Source organism: Sorex araneus, chromosome 1 (genome assembly GCF_027595985.1).
Source record: "Sorex araneus isolate mSorAra2 chromosome 1, mSorAra2.pri, whole genome shotgun sequence".
NCBI classification, from domain to species: domain Eukaryota; kingdom Metazoa; phylum Chordata; class Mammalia; order Eulipotyphla; family Soricidae; genus Sorex; species Sorex araneus.
In genome coordinates, this window is record NC_073302.1 from 74,101,462 (window position 1) to 74,125,560 (window position 24,099).

Below are 24,099 nucleotides of genomic sequence, written 5' to 3' on the forward strand. Positions count from 1 at the left end.
TCCTCTCCTTGTAGTGGAGATTTGCGCTGTTTCTTCATGCTGTTGTGGTTGTATGGAGGTAAAGCCTTCAAGTTCACTAACACTACTCTCTCTTATTGCGGGAAAGGATTCTGAATAAGCTTGGTTGATGGTGGTCACCCTTCTCCCTTTCTAGAATACGTCCTTCCTCTCAGACATTATTCTGTGACTTATGATAAGCATCTAGTGAAGCACTGGAGGAGGTTGCTCTTTTATATTGGGCTTGTACAGCTTCTTGCATACACTGGTCTTTTGTTGGAATTGGAGCAGGCCAGTGGATTTTTCTTGTATTGTGTTCCGGACAGCCAGGATGTTTTCTACAGAATTAGGTGATAAAGGTTGGGATGTGAGTCGAGAGTGCTGGCAATGGGAAATATCACTGCATGCCACTGGCCACAAGAAGGCCATGTCCACTTTTGAGGAGACCACGCCCCTACAGTGGAGGCTAGTCCTCAGGCCCACAGACCTGTTCAGAAGAGCTATGGCTAGTTGGGCTGGCTCTTGGGGCGGAAGTTAGGGCAGGTGCCCCAGGGCTGGTCCCAGCAGCTGGCGTTGAGAGGTGTGGGGCAGGATGGGGAGGGGTCGCGCAGAGGGATGCACAGACCTGTTGAGAAAAGCCGTGGCCTTCTGTTGGATTTAACCTCTTCACTTCATTGTGGTTACAAGGATACCTAATTTTAATTTTTACACTTAAATTTTACCTGTGCATCAAAATTACTTGCCTCACTTCTTCATCTCCTATTAGATTGGTCTTCTTTTTAAAAACTGTAGATTCTGGTTTGAAAATTTTACACTTCTAATTTTTGTTCTTTTAATTGCCAGTGTTCAAGCTTTAATGTGCTTCATAATCTGCTGAACACAGATTGCAACTGTATCTGCAACCTTCTCCTGCACCACACCCACCAGAGTTTCTACTGAGTAGAATTAGAAACCAACAAAATTATAAACAAATTCTTGTGTAGGAACCAAGTATTTGCATTTAACAAATTCCCAGATGCATCTACTCAGGAAAACCACAACTCAACAGTCCATCAGGTGCTGGTGTTTACCATCAGCAAAATAGTACTTGTACCGAAATACTAAGCTGGACTTTTTTTCTTTTTTTTTTTTTTTTTTTTTTGCTTTTTGGGTCACAACCAGCGATGCACATAGGTTACTCCTGGCTTCTTTACTCAGGAATTACCCCTGGTGGTGCTCAGGGGACTATATGGGGTGCTGGGTGCTGGTTGGCATATGGCCAACCTGGGTCGGCTGCGTGCAAGGCAAACACCCTACCTGCTGTGCTATTGCTCCAGCCCCAGGACTTTCTTGTTCTTAGAAGATTTGGCTGTTGCTGTTACTATTGAATTCTTACTTTCCCAGAAGTTTTGATATGCTTTAAATATTTTAATATTTAAATATTTTAAATATTTAAATTTCCTTTTACCCAATATGTTTAGTTATTTTTTTTTCAGGGGATTTTCTTTAATTATCTGAGTCCTATCATTGCTAGGAACAGAAGTGCAATTTAATTTCTCATAGGAATTCTCCTATGAGAATAATTTCCCTTCTCCCCCTACCCCACGCCCCCATCCTGACTCCACAAAGAAGTTTTTTGTTTTTGTTTTTTTAGGTTTTTCTAGGTTAATGGTTGGAATTTCTCTAGTTCTAAGAGTTAGAGAATCAGACTGTAAAGAGGATTGGACTCTTTGCCTCAAGTGAACCCAAGACCTTGTCTCTTATCCTGTTCAGTTCAAACTTCACTTTAGGAATTTCAATTATGGCCTCCCAAACAAAAGAATATTTTTCATTTCTAATCTTCTGGAGTTTTCCTGGTGTGTACAGACTAGGGAAGAAAGACGCATCTCATCCAAAGTTTCTGGGTATTTAATAGGAAGGCAGTTGGGAAGCCAATGATCTCAGTCCATTTGGTTATCTTTTATTACTTTTCATTTGTGATCAAGCAGAGAACATGTGGCATGGGGCATAAAATTTGAGAGGCCAGAGTGGGGCATGAAAGAGAATCCCCTAAATCATAAATGTTTAGAATCTCCTAACCCTGAGTTCAGAGACTTTTGGCTTTGGTGGCATATCATATCTCTAGTACAGGCGAGCAGTGGGTACCGTAAATTGGTACTAACTGAGGGAAGCACATATGACTTGTACCATAGTGTGCTATTAAAAGATAAAAGACCTAGCATAGTAGTGGGTTTTTTAAAATTCACTTATTTATTTTTAAAATCAGAGCTAATTCTTGAAACATCTTATTTTATTTTAAAATAGTTTTTGTTTTATTTTATTTTTTAGTTTTTGGGCCACACTTGGCTGTGCTAAGTGCTTACTCCTGACTTTGTGCGCAGAGACCATTTCTGGCTGTGTTTAGTGGGCCATATGGGGTTCCAGGGATTGAACTTTGGTCTACAATATGCAAGACAAATACTTTACCCGCTGTGCCATCACTCAGGTCCTGAAATGCTTTTATTTTATATTAGGAATATACCATTCAATTTTAAGAAATTCCTCTTCTTATTTATTTTATATTAGGAATACACCACTAAGTTTTAAGAAATATATTTCATTTTGGAGTTGTTCTTTTCTCAGTTATTGACATTTTCTTCTTAGGTGTAATTTGACAACATATGCTGAAGAATATGCTGCACCATATAATTACCAGCCACACGTAAGTAAAAGAGGGTTGAAGCTCCTTATCTATTCATGTGCTTCAAGTGAAGTTTTTACATCTAGTATAAATAGCCAAGCTTGGAAAGAAAGGAAAAATTTCTTTTTATATTTTATATTTCTAATATAAATATTAAATTTTATTTTATATTATATTTTAAATATATGATATAAAATATATATTTTATATTTATATATTTTAGAAATTTTATATTTCTTTATGGACATTAACCATTTGATGAAGACAGTATATATTATAATTATCATACAGTTTTTTTTTTAATTAGTTTGGGTCCAGTAGTACTCAGGGCTGACTCCTGGCTCTGTTCTCAAATACTCTTCCTGGAAGGGTTCAGGGGACCATATGTACTAAGGATTGAACCATCTTTTATTTTTAGAATAATATTTTTCTTTTTAGGAAAATTAAATATTTATTTTAGGAGAACTTTCAGGAAAAATGAAGCAATTAGAATGAACAAGGCCATTAAGTGAGAAAATTGAATACAAAATAAATTTGTCAAAGACCTTGTCTAAGTTCATATATACATTAACTGTTTATTAAGCTGCAAAAAACAGAAGTAAATAAGACAAAGATTCACAATCACAATCACAATATCCCGTTAATCACTGATTTCTTGGGCGGGCTCAGTAACATCTCATTTTGTCCTTTCCCTGAGATCTTAAGAGTCTATTTTGACTCGGCCCTCCTAACTATGTTGCACTGGGGGCTCTTCAGGTTCAGGGGAATGAGATTCAGCTTGTTACTGGATTTTGCATAAGAATACACCATGGGGAGCTTGCAAGGCTGTCCCATGGGGGCAGGAAATTCTCAGAAGATTGTCAGTCTCTCCTAGAGGGAGAAGCAGGCTAAAGATATCCGCGGCTGCTTGCGGCCCCGCGCTTCTGCGAGCTTGCTTTTAAGTCTCTGGATGTTGACCACTGATGGGATTAAACACACCTGGGTTCCTCTGCCGGTACCTTCATGCATGAGGCCTGTCCGAATGTGTAGAGAGGAGCCTCCAGCATGGCTGCAGCTAGGTTCCCGTGGTCTTTGGCCGCCGGGAGCTCTGCTTGGGGTGGGAAGGGAAGCTGGAGCCCATCCCCTCCGAGGGGCCCTGGGGAAGACAGCCAGGCGTGCGGGCAAGAGACTCTCTGCCCTAAGACAAAGATTAAGATATACAAATTTCTATAGCAACACACATGTTAAATATATATACATATATATTTAAATGTGTGTGTGTAACCTGCCAGTGTTAGGGCTTACTCTTGACTCTGCACTCAGGAATCATTCCTGGTTGGTGTTCTTGAGACCAATATGGGGTGCCGGGAATTGAACCCGGTTGAAGGCACGCAAGGCAAGCACACTACCCACTGTTCTATTGCTCTGCCCCCTATACTTCTGTATGGAAAGTTCTACTGAGGTATTAGTACATAATCTCTGAAAATGACTGACTTCCCTATTTGCCCAGGCCACTTTCCCAGTAAGAAGTGAGTAGTCCTCTATCTCTAGAACCTAAATTATCAGCTGACTGATTTGATTAGTAGAACATGAGAAAAGTGGTCATTTGTCAGTCCTAGTTCTGGCATTTAGAAGAGTGCTTTCAATTCTTGAAGCTCTGCTCAAACTGTAAGAACCCCACTCTGCTGGAGGAAGAAGCCAAGGGGATGTAGTTTGAAAAATGTAGTTTGTGATTGGGAAAGTCATCCTGGACATGCAGTCCAAGTAAATATAGCCTTCAGGTCCCCAACCATCTGATTGTACCAGTGGAGAGGATTCAAGAAGATAATAATAACAAGTAAACTGGTTTTTGTAGTTACAATTTGTTCAAATGTAAATCTAAAGATAACTGAGCCAGAATTCTCAAAAAAAAGAGAAATTATCATTTTGACAGACTAGAAAATAAATTAATTATAACTTAAATTTATAATTTATATAATTGTTAAAAATGCAGTGAATTTTGTTTTCAGTGAGAACATTAACATTCAGTTGTTTGAAAGAATAAATAGATGAGCATCATCAAAAGTTTGGAAACAGAACCAGAATGATAATACAGTCGATGAAATGCTTGCCTTGCACACAGCCAACCTGGGTTCTATGCCTGGCATCCCATATAGTCCCCTGAACCCTGACAGGAATGATTCCTGAGTGCAGAGCCAAGAATTATTCCTTGAGCACTGCTAGGTGTAACCCAGTCCTCATCCCTACCCCCCCCACTCCCCCCCCCACACACACACCCAAATAAAAGTGTTTGGAAACAGAAACATAATCAGTATGGAGAAGTAAAAGGTTTGTGACAATACCTTTCCTATATGTTATATATATATATATATATATTTTTTTTCTCATTAAAATAGCTCTTCCACCTAGATTCCCCATTTCCAGTAGCTAGGCGGTCACACCCAGGGACTGCCCCCAGCGCCATGTAATCCCACCAACGGCCAACATCCAGAGACTATAACACCAAGCTCCGGAAGCTTTGTGGCTGCATGACCCAGAGGGAGAATCTGGCAAGCTACTGAGAGTTTCCTGCCCACATTGGAGAGCCTCACAAACTCCCCATGGTGTATTCATATGCCAAAACCAGTAACAATGATGGATCTCATTCTCCTGACCCTGAAAGAGCCTCCATTGCAGTACCATTGGAAAGGAGGAGTAAAGAGAGGCTCCTAAAATCTCAGGGCTAGGATGAATGGAGACATTACTGAGACCGCTCGAGAAATCGACGATCAACAGGAATATGATGATGATGATGATGATGATGATGATGATGATGATGGTGATGATGATGTTGATGAAAGTAGCATTCAAATCAGAGAAAAAAATAAAAGAAAAATATTTTTAATATTTGTGGTGGATAAGGTGAAGCTTATAACAAACATGCAGCTGTAAAGCCATATTCTGAAAAGTTATATATGATATTGTAAACCAATGATAAATCAAATTTTAAATAAAAATAAGATGGCTTATGTAAAAAGAGCTTATGTATACATTAACAGGAAAAATGTTAAGACTCTAGACCAGTGAACAAAGGGCATATGTGCACTTTACAAAGTAGAAAATATAATGAACTAGCTAAATATAAACTAGGGAAATACCCAATTAAAAATAATAAAATATCAGGAGCCAGAGAGGGTATAGAGTGGGTAAGTCATTTGCCTTGTGTGTGACCAATCCTGGTTCAATTCCCAGCATCCCATATGGTCCTCTGATAACCACCAGGAATGATTCCTTAATATAGAGCCAGTAGTAACCTCTGAGCACCACTGGATATTTTAATTTTTCTTTCAAGATATATGGCAATACATGTTAAAGATACTATTTGATTTATAGTTCTCTTTCCTAGAATATTTCCCAAAGAATAACCCAAACTGGGACAAAATTTATATACAAAAATATTAATCACTGGATTATTTATAATGGTAAACATAGAAAGTACCTAATGTTTTACTATTAGATGTAATTATATATGTAATAATCATAAGAAGATATTGTGAAGTCTTTATGTGGTCTGTAGGCAGTATTTTGTGGCCTGATATTTATTTATGGTGACAAAATATTACATTAATGATACTTCATAATTATTTGATGTAATCTATATAAAAATCTAGAGAAAAATGGAAGAAACTATTAAAATACCAGAAAATTTATCCACTGAATAGTGAAATTCATCTTTACATATTATAGAATTTCCAATGTAAGAGACCTGCATTCATTTGTGGGATATAAAAAAATAATATGAGACTGATACCCAAAACCAGGGAAAACAGGGGCCAGAAGGACTGGTCAATGGTTAGAAGCTTGCCAAAAGTGTGGGGAGTGGGGTGGAAAAAGGGCAGTTAGAATAGAGAAGGGACTATATGACAATAGTAGTTAGAAATAATCACTCTGGAAAAAAATTGGATGTTGAAAGTAGGTAAAAGGATATACATTATAACCTTTCAGTATTTGTACTGCAAACTGTTATGCCTAAAAAACAGAGAGAGAGAAAAAAAGAGAGAGAGAGAAAGAGAGAAACAGAGGCAGAGACAGAGATAGAGAGACAGAGAGACACAGAGAGAGAGAGAACCCAATCATGAATAACCTTGTAACTGAATCTCATGATGATTCAATTTAAAAAATTAAAAAGAAAAATATAATCAGAAATACATTATTTGAAGGTGCAAATCAGGCCCATTTCCTCATATACACAGAATTTGACTTTACCTTTACATTAAAGAAAGTTGCAGAACAGGTAAATAAAAATTCACACATTTTAAAGTACTAAGTATTTTCCCATAGCACAGATATAAAGAATGTGGGTATATATTCTCAGGGTACATGTATCTTTAGCTATTGTGTTGTATAGTTATACTTCAGGTGTTTTAGCACCACATTATTTCTCACGTTAATAGTACAATCTGCTGTGGCAGTGATTTGGTTTATTTAGAGTTTTGTTCGTTTATTTCCAAGTTCAGTATTAAAATAATTGAATTTGAGGCAAGTTCTTAGTATGCTCTTAGCATCCCCATTTAATGACAGCTTACAATTCAAAACACTTTGGGGTCAGGAATGTGACTCAATAGTAATGCACTTTCCTTGCATACGTGAGGTCTAAGTTCAATTTCTAGCACCACAAATATAATAATAATAAGCAATACAAATTATAATTCAAAACATTTTTTATCTTACACAAAGAAATGTTCAAGTATTGTTCTATCTGTGTTGACTGAAAATCAGCTGTGTCGAGTCCTCTTAGGATCCAGCCATCCTTAGCGTGTCCCCTCCACTCCCTAGATCCAGATCTGCATTTCCTTTTCTGAATCTAAATGTTTATGCCTCAGTGATCTCTTTCATTTAAGAAACCAAAACAAAACAGTGTATCTTTACAAGTGTGTAAGTTTAAAGACAAACATTATCCAAATTGGATTCTGTTTATTGAAAGGCCTCAGTACTGACATCAGGGTTGCTGCCATGGCTTACGTAGCTCAAACACTGGCTTGAGCTATTTGAGCCTTTCCAAAGACAATACTTTCCCAGCTTTTCAGTTGACTGAACACAATGGGATTTGAGTGGTTGAATGGACTATATAGTTACTGGTAAGTGAAAGGAAGAAAGGAAAAGAAGGAATAAATAACTAAATGAAAGGAAGAGTAATTAGGTTACATTTATTGTTACTTTTGTACTTTCATAATACACTTTCCTGTTACTCTCACATAATGAAATCATTGGGAGAAAAAAATTAAATGGAAATAAAATAATTTTATGAGGGAGAGAGATAGTGCAGGATTAAGACACTTGTCTTGCATGCAGCTCATCCTGGCTAGATTCCTGGCACTGCATATTGTGCCCCAAGCATTGCCAGAGGTCACTCCTGAACAAAGAGCCAAGGTAGGCCCCCAAGTATCACCTGGTATGGACCATCTCCAACAAAAGAAGTAAAACCATTTTATATGTAATAAAAGAAATAAATGGAGGGATCATTTTCTCTCCTGTGACTCCAGGGTTAATTCATCAGGCTTGCCTATTGGGGAATTTTTTTCTTTTCCTCCTCATAACACTTTGTGTGCCTGAAAGACAACCTTGCAAAAGGCGGTGGGACTTCAATGAGGTGTATAAAGTGCTAAGGACTTTTGTACATGACACATACTGAAAATAATAAGGTATCACAGTAATCTACTTTTATTCCATCCAGTGTGACATTCCATCCACTTAAACAAGCTTGCTGCCAGAAACGTTTTTTTAAAAAGTAAATGGAATACTTCAGATGAATTTACAGGCCCATGAGATAAGAGTGATCTGTGCTGGGTGAACACCAGGTGGTTAATGACTGTCTTTAATGATGGACACAAGGTTAGTTTGCTATGACTGATCTGCTCAGCAAACATTATGCATTTTTATGGAAGGTCTGGATGAAGGAATTGTGATGATGCTTTTAAATTTTATTTTAATATTAAATTAGGAAGAGTCAACTCATGTTACAGAAGACAGGACTAAAATGGAAAATAACCTTGAAAAAGAAAAGTATAAAAAGTATCCTAAAGAGAAAGGATGCAGTCAATATAAGCACATAAATATAAGCTGTTCCCTTGGAACAGCCTTTTTCATCCTTTTTACATCTGTGGACTGGCCTGTACTATGTCCCCGGACCAGCGGTTATGACCAAGTTGGTAGACCAGGTTGACCAGCAGTTTCCAACATTTCTAAACCTGTGGACCAGTATTGAACCAAGGACTGGTGGTTGAAGACCACTACCTTAGAAAATTGGGAACAATCGAGTGAGGAATGGGTATATAGTTGATTAAGACATAGAAATGATATTTTACTCTTTTTTCCCCAGGATTTTTTTTTAAATTCCAAGATATGTGGATGATTTTAATACAGAAAAAGTGATATAACTGAATCATGAAACATTTAAAAAATTTATATTAGTGAATCATCGTGGGGTATAGTTACATACTTACAAACTTTCATGCTTGCATTTCGGTCATACAATGATCGAGTACCCATCCCTCTACCAGTGGCCATTCTACACCACCAATGTTCTTAGTATCCCTCCCACCACCCCGACCCCTTCCACTGCACCCCACCCTGCCTCTGTGGCAGGGCATTCCCTTTGTTCTCCCTTTCCTTTTGGGTATTGTAGTTTGCACTAGAGGCATTGAGTAGCCATTGTGTTTGATCTATAGTCTATGTTCAGCTCGCATCTCTCAACCCGAGTTGGTCCTCCAAATACCCTTTACTTGGTGTTCCCTTCTCTATCTGAGCTGCCTTTCCCCCCAGCATTTGATGCCAGCTTCCAAGTCATGAAGTAGAACTCCTGGTCCTTATCTCTACTATTCCTGGGTGTTAGTCTCCATTCTGTTACTTTATATTCCACAGATGAGTGGCATCATTAGATTGTATGTTTTCTATTGTTGGTAACAAAGACCATATGATGTTGCAAGGTCATGAAAGCGGCCACCGAGTTTTGGAATTCTGGTATTAAGTCCAGAGGTATTTCTGCCAGCAGCCGCTGCATTCTGAGATTGGTTTCTGTAGCACTGGGATAATGGCTGTTCAGGAGCGGAGGAGCTGTTCATGGGCGACTGCTCGGGGTTTCATTTGGGCAGGTGGCAGGGCCGGTTTTGCCTTCCCCATTGCAAGATTCCCCATGCATCCCGTCCCATCACTGCAAACTCCTACCTTTTTGTCCAACTGGTTTGAATGGTGGCGGTCGCCATGCTGTCGCAGGGGGGAAAAGGCCAAGGGACAGAAACCCTTCCTCTCCCAGTACTGCACAGGGCCGTAGCTTAGTTCAGAGTCCAGGAGTATATCTGCCAGCAGCCACTGCATTCTGAGATTGGTTTCTATGCACCTGGGATAATGGACCCTCAGGGGTGGCAGAGCATATTTTTTGTATATCAGGAAAGGTGGCGCGGCCGCGTATGCGGCTGCGCAGTTTGGAGATGCAAGATCCCAGTCCCGCATACTGGAGCCGTGTTAGAAGCTCAGTGTTGCTGGGGCTCCATCTGGAGAAGGCGTGCTGGCTGTACCTTCTCCATCTGGTACCCTGGTTCTCTCTCTCTTTCTGACTCATTTCACTTAACATGATACTTTCCATGTTGATCCATTTATATGCAAATTTCATGACTTCATTCTTTCTAACAGCTTCATAATATTTTATTGTGTAGATGTACCAAAGTTTCTTTAACCAGCTATCTGTTCTTGGGCACTCATGATTTTTCCAGATTTTGGCTATTGTAAACAGTGCAGCAATGAACATACAAGTGCAGATATCATTTCTACTATACTCTTTTGCCTCTCCAGAATATATTTCCTAAACTGGTATAGCTGGTTCAAATGGGAGTTCAATTTCTAATTTTTTGAGGATCGTCCATACTGTTTTCCAAAAGGGCTGAACCAGTCAGCATTTCCACCAGCAGTGAAGGAGAGTCCCTTTCTCCCCACATTGCGCCAACACCAGTTGCTTTTGTCTTTTGTTCTTTTGGATGTGGGCCAGTCTTTGTGGTGTGAGATGATATCTTATTGTTGTTTTGATATGCATCTCCCTGATGATTAATGATGAAGAGCACTTTTTCATGTGCCTTTTGGCCATTTGGATATCTTCTTTGAGAAAGTTTCTGTTAATTTCATCGCCCCATTTTCTGATGGGATTGGATGTCTTCTTTTTGTAGAGTTCAACTAGTGCCCTGTATGTCCTTGATATCAACCCCTTATCCGAAGGATATTGGGTAAATATCCTTTCCCATTCTGTTGACTGTCTTTGTATTTTGATCACTGTTTCTTTTGAGGTGCAGTGGCTTCTTAGTTTAAGATAATCCCATTTGTTAATCTCTGTTTCCACTTGCTTGGCCAGTGGCGTGTCATCTTTGAAGATAGCTTCAATGTCGTGGAAGGTTTTGCCATCCTTGTCTTCAATGTATTTTATGGATTCTGGTCTGATGTTGAGGTCTTTAATCCATTTTGATCTGATTTTAATACATGGTGTTAGGTAGAGGTCTGAGCCCATTTTTTTGCATGTAGTTGTCCAATTTTGCCAGCACCTTTTGTTGAAGAGGCTTTCCTTGCTCCAACTCACGTGTCTTGGTCCCTTAACAAAGATTAGGTGATCATGTATTTGAAGGTGTGTATAAGGATATTCAACCCTGTTCCATTGGTCTGCGGCTCTGCCTTTGTTCCAGTACCATGCTGTTTTAATTATTACCACTTTGTAGTTGAGTTTGAAGTTGGGGAAGTTGATGCCTCCTATCTTCTTTTTCCCCAGAATTGCTTTAGCTATTCCTGGGGATTTGTTGTTCCATATGAATTCCAAGAGTCTTTGATCCACTTCTTTGAAGAATGTCATGGGTATCCTTATAGGGATCGCATTGAATCTGTATAATGCTTTGGGGAGTATTGCCATTTTGACAATATTAATTCTCGCAATCCATGTGCAGAGACTATCTTTCCATTTCCTGTGTCCTCCTTTATTTTGTGAAGTAGCGTTTTGAGTTTTCTTTGTACAGGTCCTTTACCTCCTTAGCTAAGCTGACTCCGAGGTACTTGATTTTCCGAGGCATGATAGTGAACGGGCTTGCTTTTTTCATGTCACTTTCTTCTCTCACATTATTTGCATATAGGAAAGCCATGGACTTTTGTGTATTGATTTTATAGCCTGAAATTTAACTATACAAGTCTAATGTTTATAGGAGTTTCTTGGTAGAGGCTTTAGGGTTCTCTAAATATAGTGTCCTATCATCTGCGACTAGTGAGTGCTTGATTTCTTCCTTTCCTACCTGATTGCCCTTAATATGTTTTTCTTGCCTAATCGCTACTGCAAGTACTTCCAGTACTATGTTGAACATAAGTGGTGAGAGTGGGCATCCTTGTCTCGTCCCTGATCTTAGAGGGAAGGCTCTTAGTTTTTCCCCATTGAGGATGATGCTTGCCATAGGCTTGTGGTATATGGTTTTGACTATCTTGAGGAAAGTTCCTTCTATACCCATTTTGGCAAGAGTTTTCATCATAAACGGTGTTGGATCTTGTCAAACACTTTCTCTGCATCTATTGCTATGACCATATGGTTCTTATCTTTTCTTTTGTTGATATGATGGATTATGTTGATTGATTTCCAAATGTTAAACCATCGTTGCATCCCTGGGATGAATCCCACTTGGTCATGGTGTATGATCTTTTCGATGAGCTGTTGAATTCTATTTGGTAATATTTTGTTGAGAATCTTCACATCCATGTTCATCAGGGATATCGACCTATAGTTTTCTTTTTTTGGTGGTGTCTTTGTTTGCATTTGGATTTAGGGAGACATGAGCCTCAGAGAAACAATTTGGGAGTTTCATTTTCTTCAATTTCCTGGAAAAGCTTTAGAAGAACTGACAATAGGTCCTCTTTAAATGTTTGAAAAAATTCGCTAGTGAATCCATCTGGACCTGGACTTTTATTTTTGGGAAGACTTTTGATTACAGTTTCAGTTTCCTTGATATTAATAGATCTATCTATTCAGGTATTCCAGATCTTCTTGATTCAGCCTTGGGAGATGATAGGAATCCAGGAATTTATCCATTTCTTCTAGGTTCTTTTGTTTTGTGGCATACAGACTCTCAAAGTAGTCTCTGCTGATGTTTTGAATTTCTTTGGTTTCTGTTGTGATGTTCCCCTTTTCATTTCTAATTCGGTTTATTAGGGTTCTCTCTCTCTCTCTCTTTCTTTATGAGTCTTGCTAGTGGTTTATCAGTCTTGTTTATTTTCTCAAAGAACCAGCTCTTGGTTTCATTGACCTTTCAGATTGTTTTTTGGGTTTCCATGTTGTTAATTTCTCTCTAAGTTTTGTTATTTCTTTCCTTCTGCCTATTTGAGCTTCTTTTATTGGTCCTTTTTTAAGGTCTTGAGCTGTGAAGTCAAGTTATCTGTGTCAGCCCTTTCTTTTTTCCTGAGGAATGCTTGCAGAGCTATAAATTTTCCCCTTAACACAGCTTTAGCTGCGTCCCATATATTATGGTAACTCGTGTCTTCATTCTTATTTGTTTCCAGGTATCTTTTGATTTCTTCTTTGATTTCCTTCTTAACCCACTCGTTTTTCAACATTGAGTTCTTTAATTTCCAGGTCTTTGATTTGGTTCTCCATGTCTGTGGTTGATTAACTTCTATCTTGAATGCATCATGGCATGAAAAGGTATTTGATACAATTTCTATCTTCCTGATTCTATTGAGGTATGTTTTGTGACCCAGCACATGGTCTATTTTGAAAAATGTTTCATGTGCACTGGAAAAAAAAAGTGTATTCTTTCTTTTTTGGGATGCAAAGCCCTGTATAGATCTATTGCTCCTCTCTCTTCTATCTCTTCCTTCAAAACCAGTGTTTCCTTGCTGAGTTTTAATCTTGTTTATCTATCTAGAGGTGATAGTGCAGTAGACTTCAACTACTATTGTGTTGCTTGCAATGTCCTTGTTAAGATCTGTTAGCAGTTGTTTTAAGTATTTAGCTGGTCCCTCATTAGGTGCAGATATATTAAGGACTGTGATTTCTTCCTGCTAAATATATTCCTTGATTAGTGAAAAATGACCTTCACTGTCCCTTCTAATCTTTTTCAACCTGAAATCTATGTTGTCGGATACTAGTATTTTGAGAAAGTTGTTTGCTTGCAGAATTGTTTTCCATCCTTTGACTTTGAGTATGACTATTCAGATGTGTTTCTTGTAGGAAGCAAAATGTTAGGTTTAATTTCCAAGTCCATTTTGCCACTCTGTGTCTCTTAATTGGTGCATTTAGACCATTGACATTGAGAGAGATTGTTGTCATGGGATTTTGTACCATCTCTCTGTAGGGGTTTGTTGTGCTTGTAGGGGTTTTCCTTATCTCACAGTAGCCCCTTTAGTCATTCTTTTAAGTTTGGTTTTGAGTCTATGAGGTTCCTGAGCTGTTGTTTATCCATGAAATAGTGTATCGTTCCTTCGAGTTTGAGTGAGAGTTTAGCCGGATAAAGTATTCTTGGTGAAGCATTTATTTCATTTAGTTTTTTTTTCACTATATCCCAACATTGTTTTCAGGCTTGGAGGGTTTCCTCTGATAGGTCTGCTGTAAATCTTCCTGTGGCCCCAGAGGACAGATAGGGCTGGGAGGGTCCCACGCACCTACTCAGAGAAGCAGCCCCAAAGGAGGTCACTCCCGTTCTGTAGAGGCCTCGTCCCCTGGTAGAGGCAATGCCCAGCCACCTTTAGAGGGAAGTGGCGGAGCTAGGGTCACGCACATGGGGGCCTGGCACCGGAAACCAGGGTCCAGAGGAGCTGCAGGGGTGCGGGGCCAGTCCAGCGTGGCAGCTCCAAACTGCCAGGCCGGGCTGGGAGGGTCCCACGAACCTGTTCTGGGAAGCATCCCCACAGGAGGCCACGCTCCTTCTGTTGAGGTCATACCCCCTGGCGTAGAGGCCACCCTCCCTCACACATTTGGAGGGAAGCGTTGGAGCTACGGTGGCGCACAGGGGTGGCCTGATGCCAGAAACCGTGTTTCTGAGGGACTGCAGGGGCTCTGAGCCGGTCCGGGAGGGGGTCCAGGAGGGCAGCTTGCTCAGGCCGGGCAGGGCTGGGAGGGTCCCACGCACCTGTTCCGGGAAGCGGCCCCACGGGAGACCATGCCCCCTGACGTATATACCACACCCCCAGCCATAGTTTGGGGGAAGCAGCGGACCTAGGGTGGCGTGAAGGGGGGCCTGGAGCATTCAATCGGGGTCCTGAGGTGCTGCAGGGGCGCTGGGCCGGTCCGGCAGGGAACCTCCATCGGGCAGGCTGGGCGGGTCCCAGGCACCTATTCGGGGAAGCGGTCCCACAGGAGGCTATGCCCGCCGGTTGAGTCCATGTCCTCAGCCACCTTTGGTGGAAAGCGGCGGGTCTAGGGTTGCGTGCAGATGGGCCTGGGGCCGGAAACTGGGGTCCTGAGGGGCTGTAGGGAGCTGGGGTGGTCCGGCTTGGCAGCACTGTCAGGCCGTGCAGGGCTGGGAGGGTCCCACGCACCTGTTTGGGGAAGTGCCCCTATAGGAGGCCACGCCCCTTCTGTTGAAGTCTCGCCCCAAGCCACCTTTTGGGATAAGCAGTGGAGCTAAGATAGCACACAGGGGGACCTGGGACTGGAAACCAGGTTCCTAAGGAGCTGTAGGGGTGCTGGTCCGGTCCAGCAGGGCAGCTCCTTCGGGTCAGGCGGGGCTGGGAGATTCCCACACATCTTTTCGGGAAAGCAGCCCCACAGGAGGCCATGCCCCTTCTGTTGAGACCACGCCCCCAGCAACCTTTGGGGGAAAGTGGCGTAGCTAGGGAGGCTGGCAGGGGCGCCTGGGGCCCTAAACTGGGGTCCTGATGGACTGGAGGGATGCTGGGCTGGTCTGCAGGGGCAACTCTGTAGGGCGGGGGCGGGGGGGGGCTGGGAGGGTCCCAGGCACCTGTTCAGGGAAGTAGCCCCACAGGAGGCCACGCCCCTTCTGTTGAGGCCGTGCCCCTTGAGTTAGAGGCAAAGACTCATCAACCTTTGGAGGAAGTGGCGGAGTTGGGCGGCACGCAGCGGAGCCTAGGGCTGGAAACCGGTGTCCTGAGGAGCTGCAGGGGCACTGACCTGTCCGGCAGGGCAACTCCGTTGGGCCGGGCAGGGCTGGGAGGGTCCCACGCACCTGATCAGGGAAGCGGCCTCACAGGAAGCCACGCCCCTTCTCTTGAGGCCACGCCCCCTGACAGTCCACACCCACAGCCACCTTTGAGGGGAAGCTAGGGCGTTGCTGAGTGGTGCCTGGGGCCGAAAACCGGGGTTCTGAGGGGCTGCATGGGCACTGGGCTTGGCTGAATGGGCAGCTACGTCAGGCAGGGCGGGGCTGAGAGGTTCCCACGCAACTGTACGGGGAAGTGGCCCACAGAAGGCCATGCCGTTTTTGTTGATGTCACGCCCCTAATGTAGAGGCTACACCCCAGCCGCCTTATGGGCAAGCCGCAGAGATAGGGTGGAGCCCGGGGGGGCTAAAGGCCGGAAATCGGGGTCCTGAGGGGCTGCAGGGGCGCTGGGCCGGTTGCTGGGCAGCTCCGTTGGGGAGTGTGAATCTGGGAGAGTCCCACGCACCTATATGGGGAAACGGCCACACAGGAGGCCACGCCCCTTCTGTTGAGGCCACGGCCCTGGACATAGCGGCCACGCCTCCACCCACCTTTGGGGAGAAGCAGAGGATCTAGGGGCTGCACTCAGGGGTGCCTAGCACCGTAAATCGAGGTCCTGAGGGGCTGGAGGGGTGCTGGGTCAGTCCACGGGGCAGCTCCGTCCGGCCAGGCAGGGCTGGGAGCGTCCCACGCACCTGTGGGGAAGCATTGCCCCACAGGAGGCCACGCCCCTTCTGTTTAGTCCACGCCCCCTGAGGTGGAGGCCTCGCCCTTGCCACCTTTTGCGAAAAGCAGCGGAGTGCTTAGGGGCCGGAAACCAAGGTGCATGTGTGCGGTCCAGCGGGGCAGCTTCTTTGGGGTGGGCGAGAATAGGAGGGTCCCACGCACCTGTTTGGGGAAGAAGCCCCAAGGGAGGCCACGGCCCTGTTGTTGAGGCCACGCCCCCAGCCTTTGGGGGGAAGTGGTGGAGCTAGGGTGGCGCGCAGTGGCGCCTGGGGCCGTAAACCCGGGTCCTGAGGGACTGCAGGTGCGCTGGGCCGGTCCGGTAGGGCAGCCCAGTCTGGCCAGGCGGGTCTGGGAGGGTGCCACGCACCTGTTTGGGGAAGCGGCCCCACAGGAGTCCACACTCCTGATGAGGCCACGACCCTGACGTAGAGGCACACCCCAGCCACCTGTGGGGGAAGCGGCGGATTTGGGCTGCATACAAAGGTGCCTGGGGCGGGAAACCGGGGTTCTGAGTGGGGCTGCAGGGCTGCTGGACCGTTCCGGCAGGGCAGCTCTATCGGGCCGGGCGGGGCTGGGAGGGTCCCACGCACCTGTTGGGGAAGTGGCCCAAAAGGAGGCCACGCCCCTTTTGTTGAGGCCACGGCCTGGGATGTAGCGGCCACGCCTCCACCCACCTTTCGGGGAAGCGGAGGAGTTAGGGCGGCGCTCAGGGGCGCCTGGGGCCGTAAACTGGGGTCCTGAGGGACTGCAGGGCGCTGGGCAGGTCCGGAAGGGCAGCTCCTTTGGGCCGGGCGCGGGGCTGGGAGGGTTTCACACACCTGTTCGGGGAAGCGCCTCCAGAGGAGGCACGCCCCAGCCACCTTTGGGGAGGAGGCGGCGGAGCCAGGGCAGTGCACAGGGGGCCCTGGGCCTGAAACCGGGGTCCTAAGGGGCTGCAGGGGTGCTGGGTCGGACCGGCTGGGCAGCTCTGTCAGGCCGGGCGGAGCTGGGAGGGTCCCACGCAACTGTCGGGTGAAGCAGCGCCATAGGAGGCCACGCTACTTCTTAAGAGGACATGCCTCTTGACGTAGAGGCCGCTCCCCCATCCTCCTTTTCGGGGAAGCCGCGGAGCTAAGGCAGCCGCCAAGGAGTGCCTGGGGCCGTAAACCGGGTTCCTGACGGATGGGGCGCTTGGGCCAGTCCGGCGGGGCAGCTCTGTTGGGCGGTGCAGGGTTGGGAGGGTTTCACACACTTGTTCGGGGAAGCGCCCACACAGGAGGCCACGCCCCCTGACATAGAGGCCACGCCCACAGCGACCTTTGAGGGGAAGCAGCGGAGCTAGGGCGGCACTGAGGGGCACCTGGGGCCGAAAACCGGGGTCCTAAGGGGCTGTATGGGCACTGGGACGGTCCGGTGAGGCAGCTCCGTCGGGTAGGTCGGGGCCGGACGGATCCCACGCAACTGTTCTGGGAAGTTGCCCCACAGGAAGCCACGCCCTTTCCGTTGAGTCCACGCCCCCTGACATAGAGGCCACGCCCCCAGCCTCCTTTAGAGCTAAGCGGCAGTCCTAGGGGGGCGTACATGGGGATTTGGGACCAAAAACTGGGGTGCTGAGAGGCTGCAGAGGCGCTGGGCCGGTCTGGCAGGGCAGATCAGACAGGGTTCGGCCGGAACTAGGAGTGTCCCAGGAACCTGTTTGGGGAAGAGGCCCCACAGGAGGCCACGCTTCTTGACATAGAGGCCATGCCCCCGCCACCTTTGCGGGGAAGCGGCGGTGCTCGGGCTGCGCGCAGTGAGGCCTGGGGGCTGGAATCTGGGGTTGAGGGGCAGCAGGGGTGCTGGGCCAGTCCGGCCGGGCAGCTCCATTGCGCCAGCAGGGGCTGGGAGAGTCCCGGACACCTGTTCGGGGAAGCTGCCCCACAGGAAGCCACGCCCCTTCTGTTGAGGCTACGGCCCCTGATGTATAGGCCACGCCCCCAGCCACCTTTGGGGGGAAGCCGTGGAGCTTGGGCTTTATGCAGGGGGGCTTGGGGCTGGAAACTGGGGGGCTGCAGGGGCGCTGGGCTGGTCCGGCAAGGCAGCTGTAGGGCCAGGCAGGGCTGGGAGTGTCCCACGCACCTGTTCTGGGAAGTGGTCCCACAGGAGGCCACACCTTCTGTTGAGGGCAATGCTCCCTGATGTAGAGTTACGCTCCCAGCCACATTTGGGGGGAAGTGGCAAGGCTAGGGCGGCACGCATGAGGGCTTGGGGCCTGAAACCAAGGTGCCAAGGGGCTGCAGGGGCACTGGGCAGGTCCGGAGGAGCAGCTCTTTAGGGCCGAACGGTATTAGGAGGGTCCCAGGTACCTGTTCCGGGAAGCAGCCCCACAGGAGGCCACGCTCGTTCTGTTGCAGCAACGCCCCCAGCCACCTTTGGGGGAAGCGGCGGAGCTGGGGCTGCCACATCAGTGTGCCTGAAGCTGTAAACCGGGTTCCTGAGAGTTTGCAGGGGTGCTGGGCTGATGGGCGGGGCAGCTCCATTGGGCCTGGCAGGGCTGGGAGTGTCCCACGCACCTGTTTGGTGAAGCGGCTCCATAAGAGGCCCTGTGTTGCCTGTGCTCCCTGTTCTGTTGAGGCCACGCCCCCTGACGTCGAGGCCACCTTTCAAGGGAAGCAGCGGAGCTAGGACAGCACACATGGGGGCTTGGGCACGGAAACTATGGTGCTGAGGGGCTGCAGGTGTACTGGGCCGGTCCAGAGGGGCAGCACTGAAGGGCCGGCCGATACTGGGAGGGTCCCAGGCACCTGTTCGGGGAAGTGGCCCCACAGGCCACGCCCCTTCGGTTGTAGCCACGCCCCCTGACATAGAGGGCACGCCCCCAGCCACCTCTTGGGGGGGATGCTGTAGAGCTAGGGCAGTGCAAAGTGTGGCCTGGGGCTGAAAACCTGGGACTGAGGGGAGCAGGGGCGCTAGGCCGATTGGTGGGGCAGCTCTGTCGGGCAGGGCTGGGCTGGGAGGGTCCCACGCACCTATACGGGGACCGTACACACAGGAGGAGGCCATGTCCATTCTGTTGTGGCCACGCTCCCAGCCACGTTTGCAGTGGGGTTGTGGGGGGAGGGATACGCGGAGTTAGGTTGGCGAGCAGGGGGCCTGGCTTGTGAATAGGGGTCCTGAGGGGCTGCAGGGGCTCTGGGCCAGTCTGGCAGGGCAGCTCCTTCAGGCTGGGCAGGGCCGAGAGCTCAGGTCCCACGCACCTGTTCAAGGAAGCTGCAGAGCTAGGGTGGCACGCAGGGGGGCCTGGGGCTGGAAAACGGGGTCCTGAGGGGCTGCAGGGGCGCTGCGCCGGTCCGTTGGAGCAGCTCCATGGGGCCGGGCACAATTGGGCCGGGCGGGCCTGGGAGTGTCCCATGCTCCTGGTCTGGGAAGCGGCTGAGCTAGGGCTGCGCGCAGTTGGGCCTGGGGCCGGAAATCGGGGTTCTGACCCGCTGCAGGGGCGCTGCACTGGTCGGGCAGGGCAGCTCCTTCAGGCCGTGCAGGCCTGGGAGGGTCCCACGCACCTGTTCGGGGAACCTGCGGATCTAGGGCCACGCACACGGGGGTCTGGAGCCGGAAACCGGGGTCCTGAAGGGCTTCAGGGGTGCTGCACCGGTTTGGCAGGACCGGGCAGGGCTTGGAGGGTCCCACATACCTGCTCGGGGAAGCCGCAGAGATAGGGCCGATATTTTACTCTTAACAATAGTTTTAGATAATGGATAATGGTATTTTCTACACAATTGTTGCAAATTTTATGCCAGATTTTTTTTACAACTTGTTTATTTCATATCTCCTATGTTTTCTTTTACTTTTTAACTTTTACATTATATTTTAGGTAACTTGAGTATAATAGTGTTAACATCTATGGTATTGATGAGCAAAGTTACTACACCTTTACTACTCCCAAAGCACGCATGATCCTCCTCCATCATCCCTGTTACTTCTAGTCCACCTCTTTATTCCATTATTCCCCTCAAGTCTATTTTACTTTTTTAACAGAACAGTAGGGCATGACTATTATGTGACACTTAAAAAAGACATTACTGATATTACTTGAAAAAATAGGTCAAAAGGATTAAGTGGTGGTACTGATTAAGCTATTCTAGAAGCAGAGGACCTAAGGACAGTGAGGTGAAGGGTGAAAGGGAGGTGGATGGGATTTATATAGAAATCCTATTGCTTAAGGGGACACTGATGCTGTTACATCTTGGCAGACAATCCCTTTTAGTCTTTCATGAGAACAGATTTATTGAGGAAGCAACTCACCACATGGGCACTCCTGAAATAGCCTAACCTGACTTTTTGTCATCTGTTACAGATAAGGAGAAACAATAGAAATCTTAGTGTGCTTTTTTTTTTTTCTGTTTAGATCACACCCAGTGATGCTCTGGGGTTACTCCTGGCTCTGCACTCAGGAATCACTCCTGGTGGTGCTCAGGATGACCATATGGGATGCTGGGATTGAACACTGGTTGGCTTCATGCAAGGCAAATGCCCTCTGAACTGTGCTATCACTCTGGCCCCAGAAAGTTTAGTTTTAATGCAAACTTTTCTCTATAGTGATTTTTTTTTGCATCTTCAGTGATTTCTGATTCAAGTCAGGTCCTTTTTCCAGGTCTAGCTCTTATTGGTTCTTTTTTGTAGTTGACCAATGGTGTGACTTTTCTCTCCTTTCAGACAGAATCTAGGACATAGCAGTGCTCTGTATCTCTTTCTGTTTTCCATGGCTTCCTGATGGACAATGAGCAATCACAAAATTTATGCCCTAGGACCTTATGTCTCTCATTTTACATGATCCATAGATAAATAGAAGTTATCTATTATCATGACTTCCTAACCATCATTCATGAGGTTTAATTTATTTTTATATGATTTCAAACTTAAAGAAAACTACAAAAATAGTACAAGGACCTCTCAAGTAATTTAGTAATCTCTCTTTCTCTCCCTCTCTCATTTTTGGGCCATACTTACAATGCTTATATATTCTTCTGCTCTATACTCAAGAATTAAATTACTCCTCGTGGTTTCTAGGAACCATATGGGATGCCAAGGATAAAACCTAGGTCTGCCTCATTTTATGCAAGCCCCTTACCTGCTGTACTATCTCTCCATTCCTTCTCGAGTAATCTTTACCAAGAGTTATTGATAACTTTTTTTTACCATTTAGTGAACAGTTTGGAGATATTATGCTCCTTTATTGCTACATAATTCAAGGGGTGTTTTCTAAGATAGGTACTTTAATCTTTTACATTTTTCAACCTCAGGAAAACTTACAGTGGAATTATGTCATCTTCCTTACACCCATTTTCAAATGCCACACACGGTCCCAATAGCTATTTTTTCCCAACCAGTGATGTGTATAGGGCACTAATCTCTTGTCAGGCCATCTGTCCCATAGCATCACCTTCCAAATAAACATTTTGCACTGATGTCATCTCCAATAAAAAATGTCTAAAATGTGACTCATTATCCCAAACCCTCAAGAATGTCTTCCCACAATCATGTCTCTTTCATTCTTTTATGTTAGTTATAACATTCCCTGTGATCCAGTTTTAAAACAGTGGATCATCTTTGGCTATTTATTTCTTGTTAGCAGGCAAATCCCTAAAGTTCTTTCCATGGAATGTGAGTTTCACTCTGACTCTGCTTAAGCCACTGATTCCCACATATGCTACATATCAAATTCTTGCTGTTTATCCTGTACATAAAGGACAGAAATAATTGCAGTGATCAAGTGTATGTTAGAACTTCTGTCTGTGTAGCACTAGAACAGTAGACCAGCTGGCAACAAACTGTGGTCATTCACAAATATGTTTATATACATAATTTTCGAAACACTTTCCCCACTCCCACTAAACAGATATTTAACAAACATTTCAATATTATGTTAAGACATTGAAATCATAATTCTATGAGTCATGTACATGGAGAAAATGTATCTAGCCCATCATTGGCCTTCTTTCTGAGCACACCCTCAGTGAAAAACACTTAATTCTTCAATCTAGCTAAAGCTTCATCTGATTTCAAAATTTAAATATTTTCTATAGGAAGCAATTTCCCTTGGGAAAAAAATGTTAGTTTTTCAGAGATTCTGTCCAAGCTTTGTTTGAAGACCAATTCACAGCAGAACTGAGACTGCTCTCTGTCCATTACAGAAAACACACTTATAATGTTGGTGTCTAAAACTTCACTTTGGAGATAACTCTTTATGTTGGACACCTGCTTTCATTCTGGGATTCTAGCATTCTGGTATAAACTGAGCACACCACAGTGATGTGACCTGCCCTTGGGTACTGAGTAATGAGCTTTCCCAGTCTACTGCATTTTCCAGCTTGTTGCTAGGGGGGTTGAAGTGTCCTCTGTGCAACTCACTGGGAAAGGACAAATGTGCACCTGGTTTCCTATGGATACCAGCCCATAAACCTTCTCTTTCTCTTTGCTGATTTTGCTTGGCACCCTTCATTGTAATAAATCATAGCCACAAATCCAACTCTACAGAGTCATAGGAGTCCTCCTAACAAACCCTGCTCCTCAGGGCTGGTCTTTCTTGTTTTTCCTGCCTCATACTGTTGTTGTTTGGCCAGAGTGGCAACGTAGCATGATCCCATCCTATTCCGATTCTGACACTTTTTCCCCCGAGGCAGAGTCCATGGTTCTTTTTTTTTTTTTTATGGAGTTAATGTGGTCGAAGCCTTGAGCTGTGGTTTCTGAGACTATGGAATGCAAAGCAGAACAGCTTCCTCCTGGTCGTCCCTGCACCATTCTCGTTCTCAGAACCCTGCTTCCATGCTGTGAAGAAACCCATGCAGATACATGGAACGACTGTCGGTGTGGCTGGCTCAGCGGCAGCCTCAGGTGAGGTCCCCACAGCCAGCCAGCATTAACTGCCAATTAGAATGAGAGCTGACACCAGCCCCAACACTTCCATCATCCCCAGATTTTATCTTCCCAGCTGAGGACTAAGACATTATGTAGCAGGGAGTCTTTGCTATTCCCACCAATTCCTAAGCCAATGAATCCAGCAATGATTATCATTTTCCACTGCTTTGCAAGGGCTGACTGTTTTAACCAACAGTAGCAACTGAAACTCTCACTAATAAGGGAACAGGTATGTAAAGAGGAGGTTGAGATTTAGCATTCTCATGCCAGAGGGAAGAACAGAGATTTGGGCGTTTGTGTGTATTTTCTGCACATTCTGGTTTCTAGGGTGGTGTGCCTAACACACCTATTAGGCTTTTCCATTTTGGCATTAGTTAACAAGGCTTGTGGACAAATATAGTACAGAGGTTAAGGGTCTTGTTTTTCACACAGATGACTTCAATTTGATTCCCAGCACTGCGTATGGAATGATCCCAGAGCACAGAGTCAGGAGTAAGACCTGAGCATAGTTGAATATGGCCCAACCTTCCGCCTTTTTAACAAAAACAAAGACTAAAGCCTGTGGACTAAAGCTCTTTCTTCCTTCCTTCCTTCCTTCCTTCCTTCCTTCCTTCCTTCCTTCCTTCCTTCCTTCCTTCCTTTCTTTCTTTCTTTCTTTCTTTCTTTCTTTCTCTCTTTCTTTTTTTCCTTCCTTCTTTCTTTTTCTTTCTCTCTCTTTC

The 24,099-nt window shown here is 45.5% G+C and overlaps 1 protein-coding gene across 1 annotated transcript in view; it reads left to right on the forward strand.

Moving 5' to 3' along the window:
- The window catches only part of CFAP95 (cilia and flagella associated protein 95), a 116,043-nt gene that overhangs the window by 81,505 nt on the left and 10,439 nt on the right, over positions 1 to 24,099 (forward strand). Inside the window, exons 5-6 of the mRNA XM_004600321.2 lie at positions 2,620 to 2,677; positions 12,058 to 12,078. Coding sequence (XP_004600378.2) covers positions 2,620 to 2,677; positions 12,058 to 12,078 — 79 coding nt within the window. The remainder of the gene's footprint in view (positions 1 to 2,619; positions 2,678 to 12,057; positions 12,079 to 24,099) is intronic.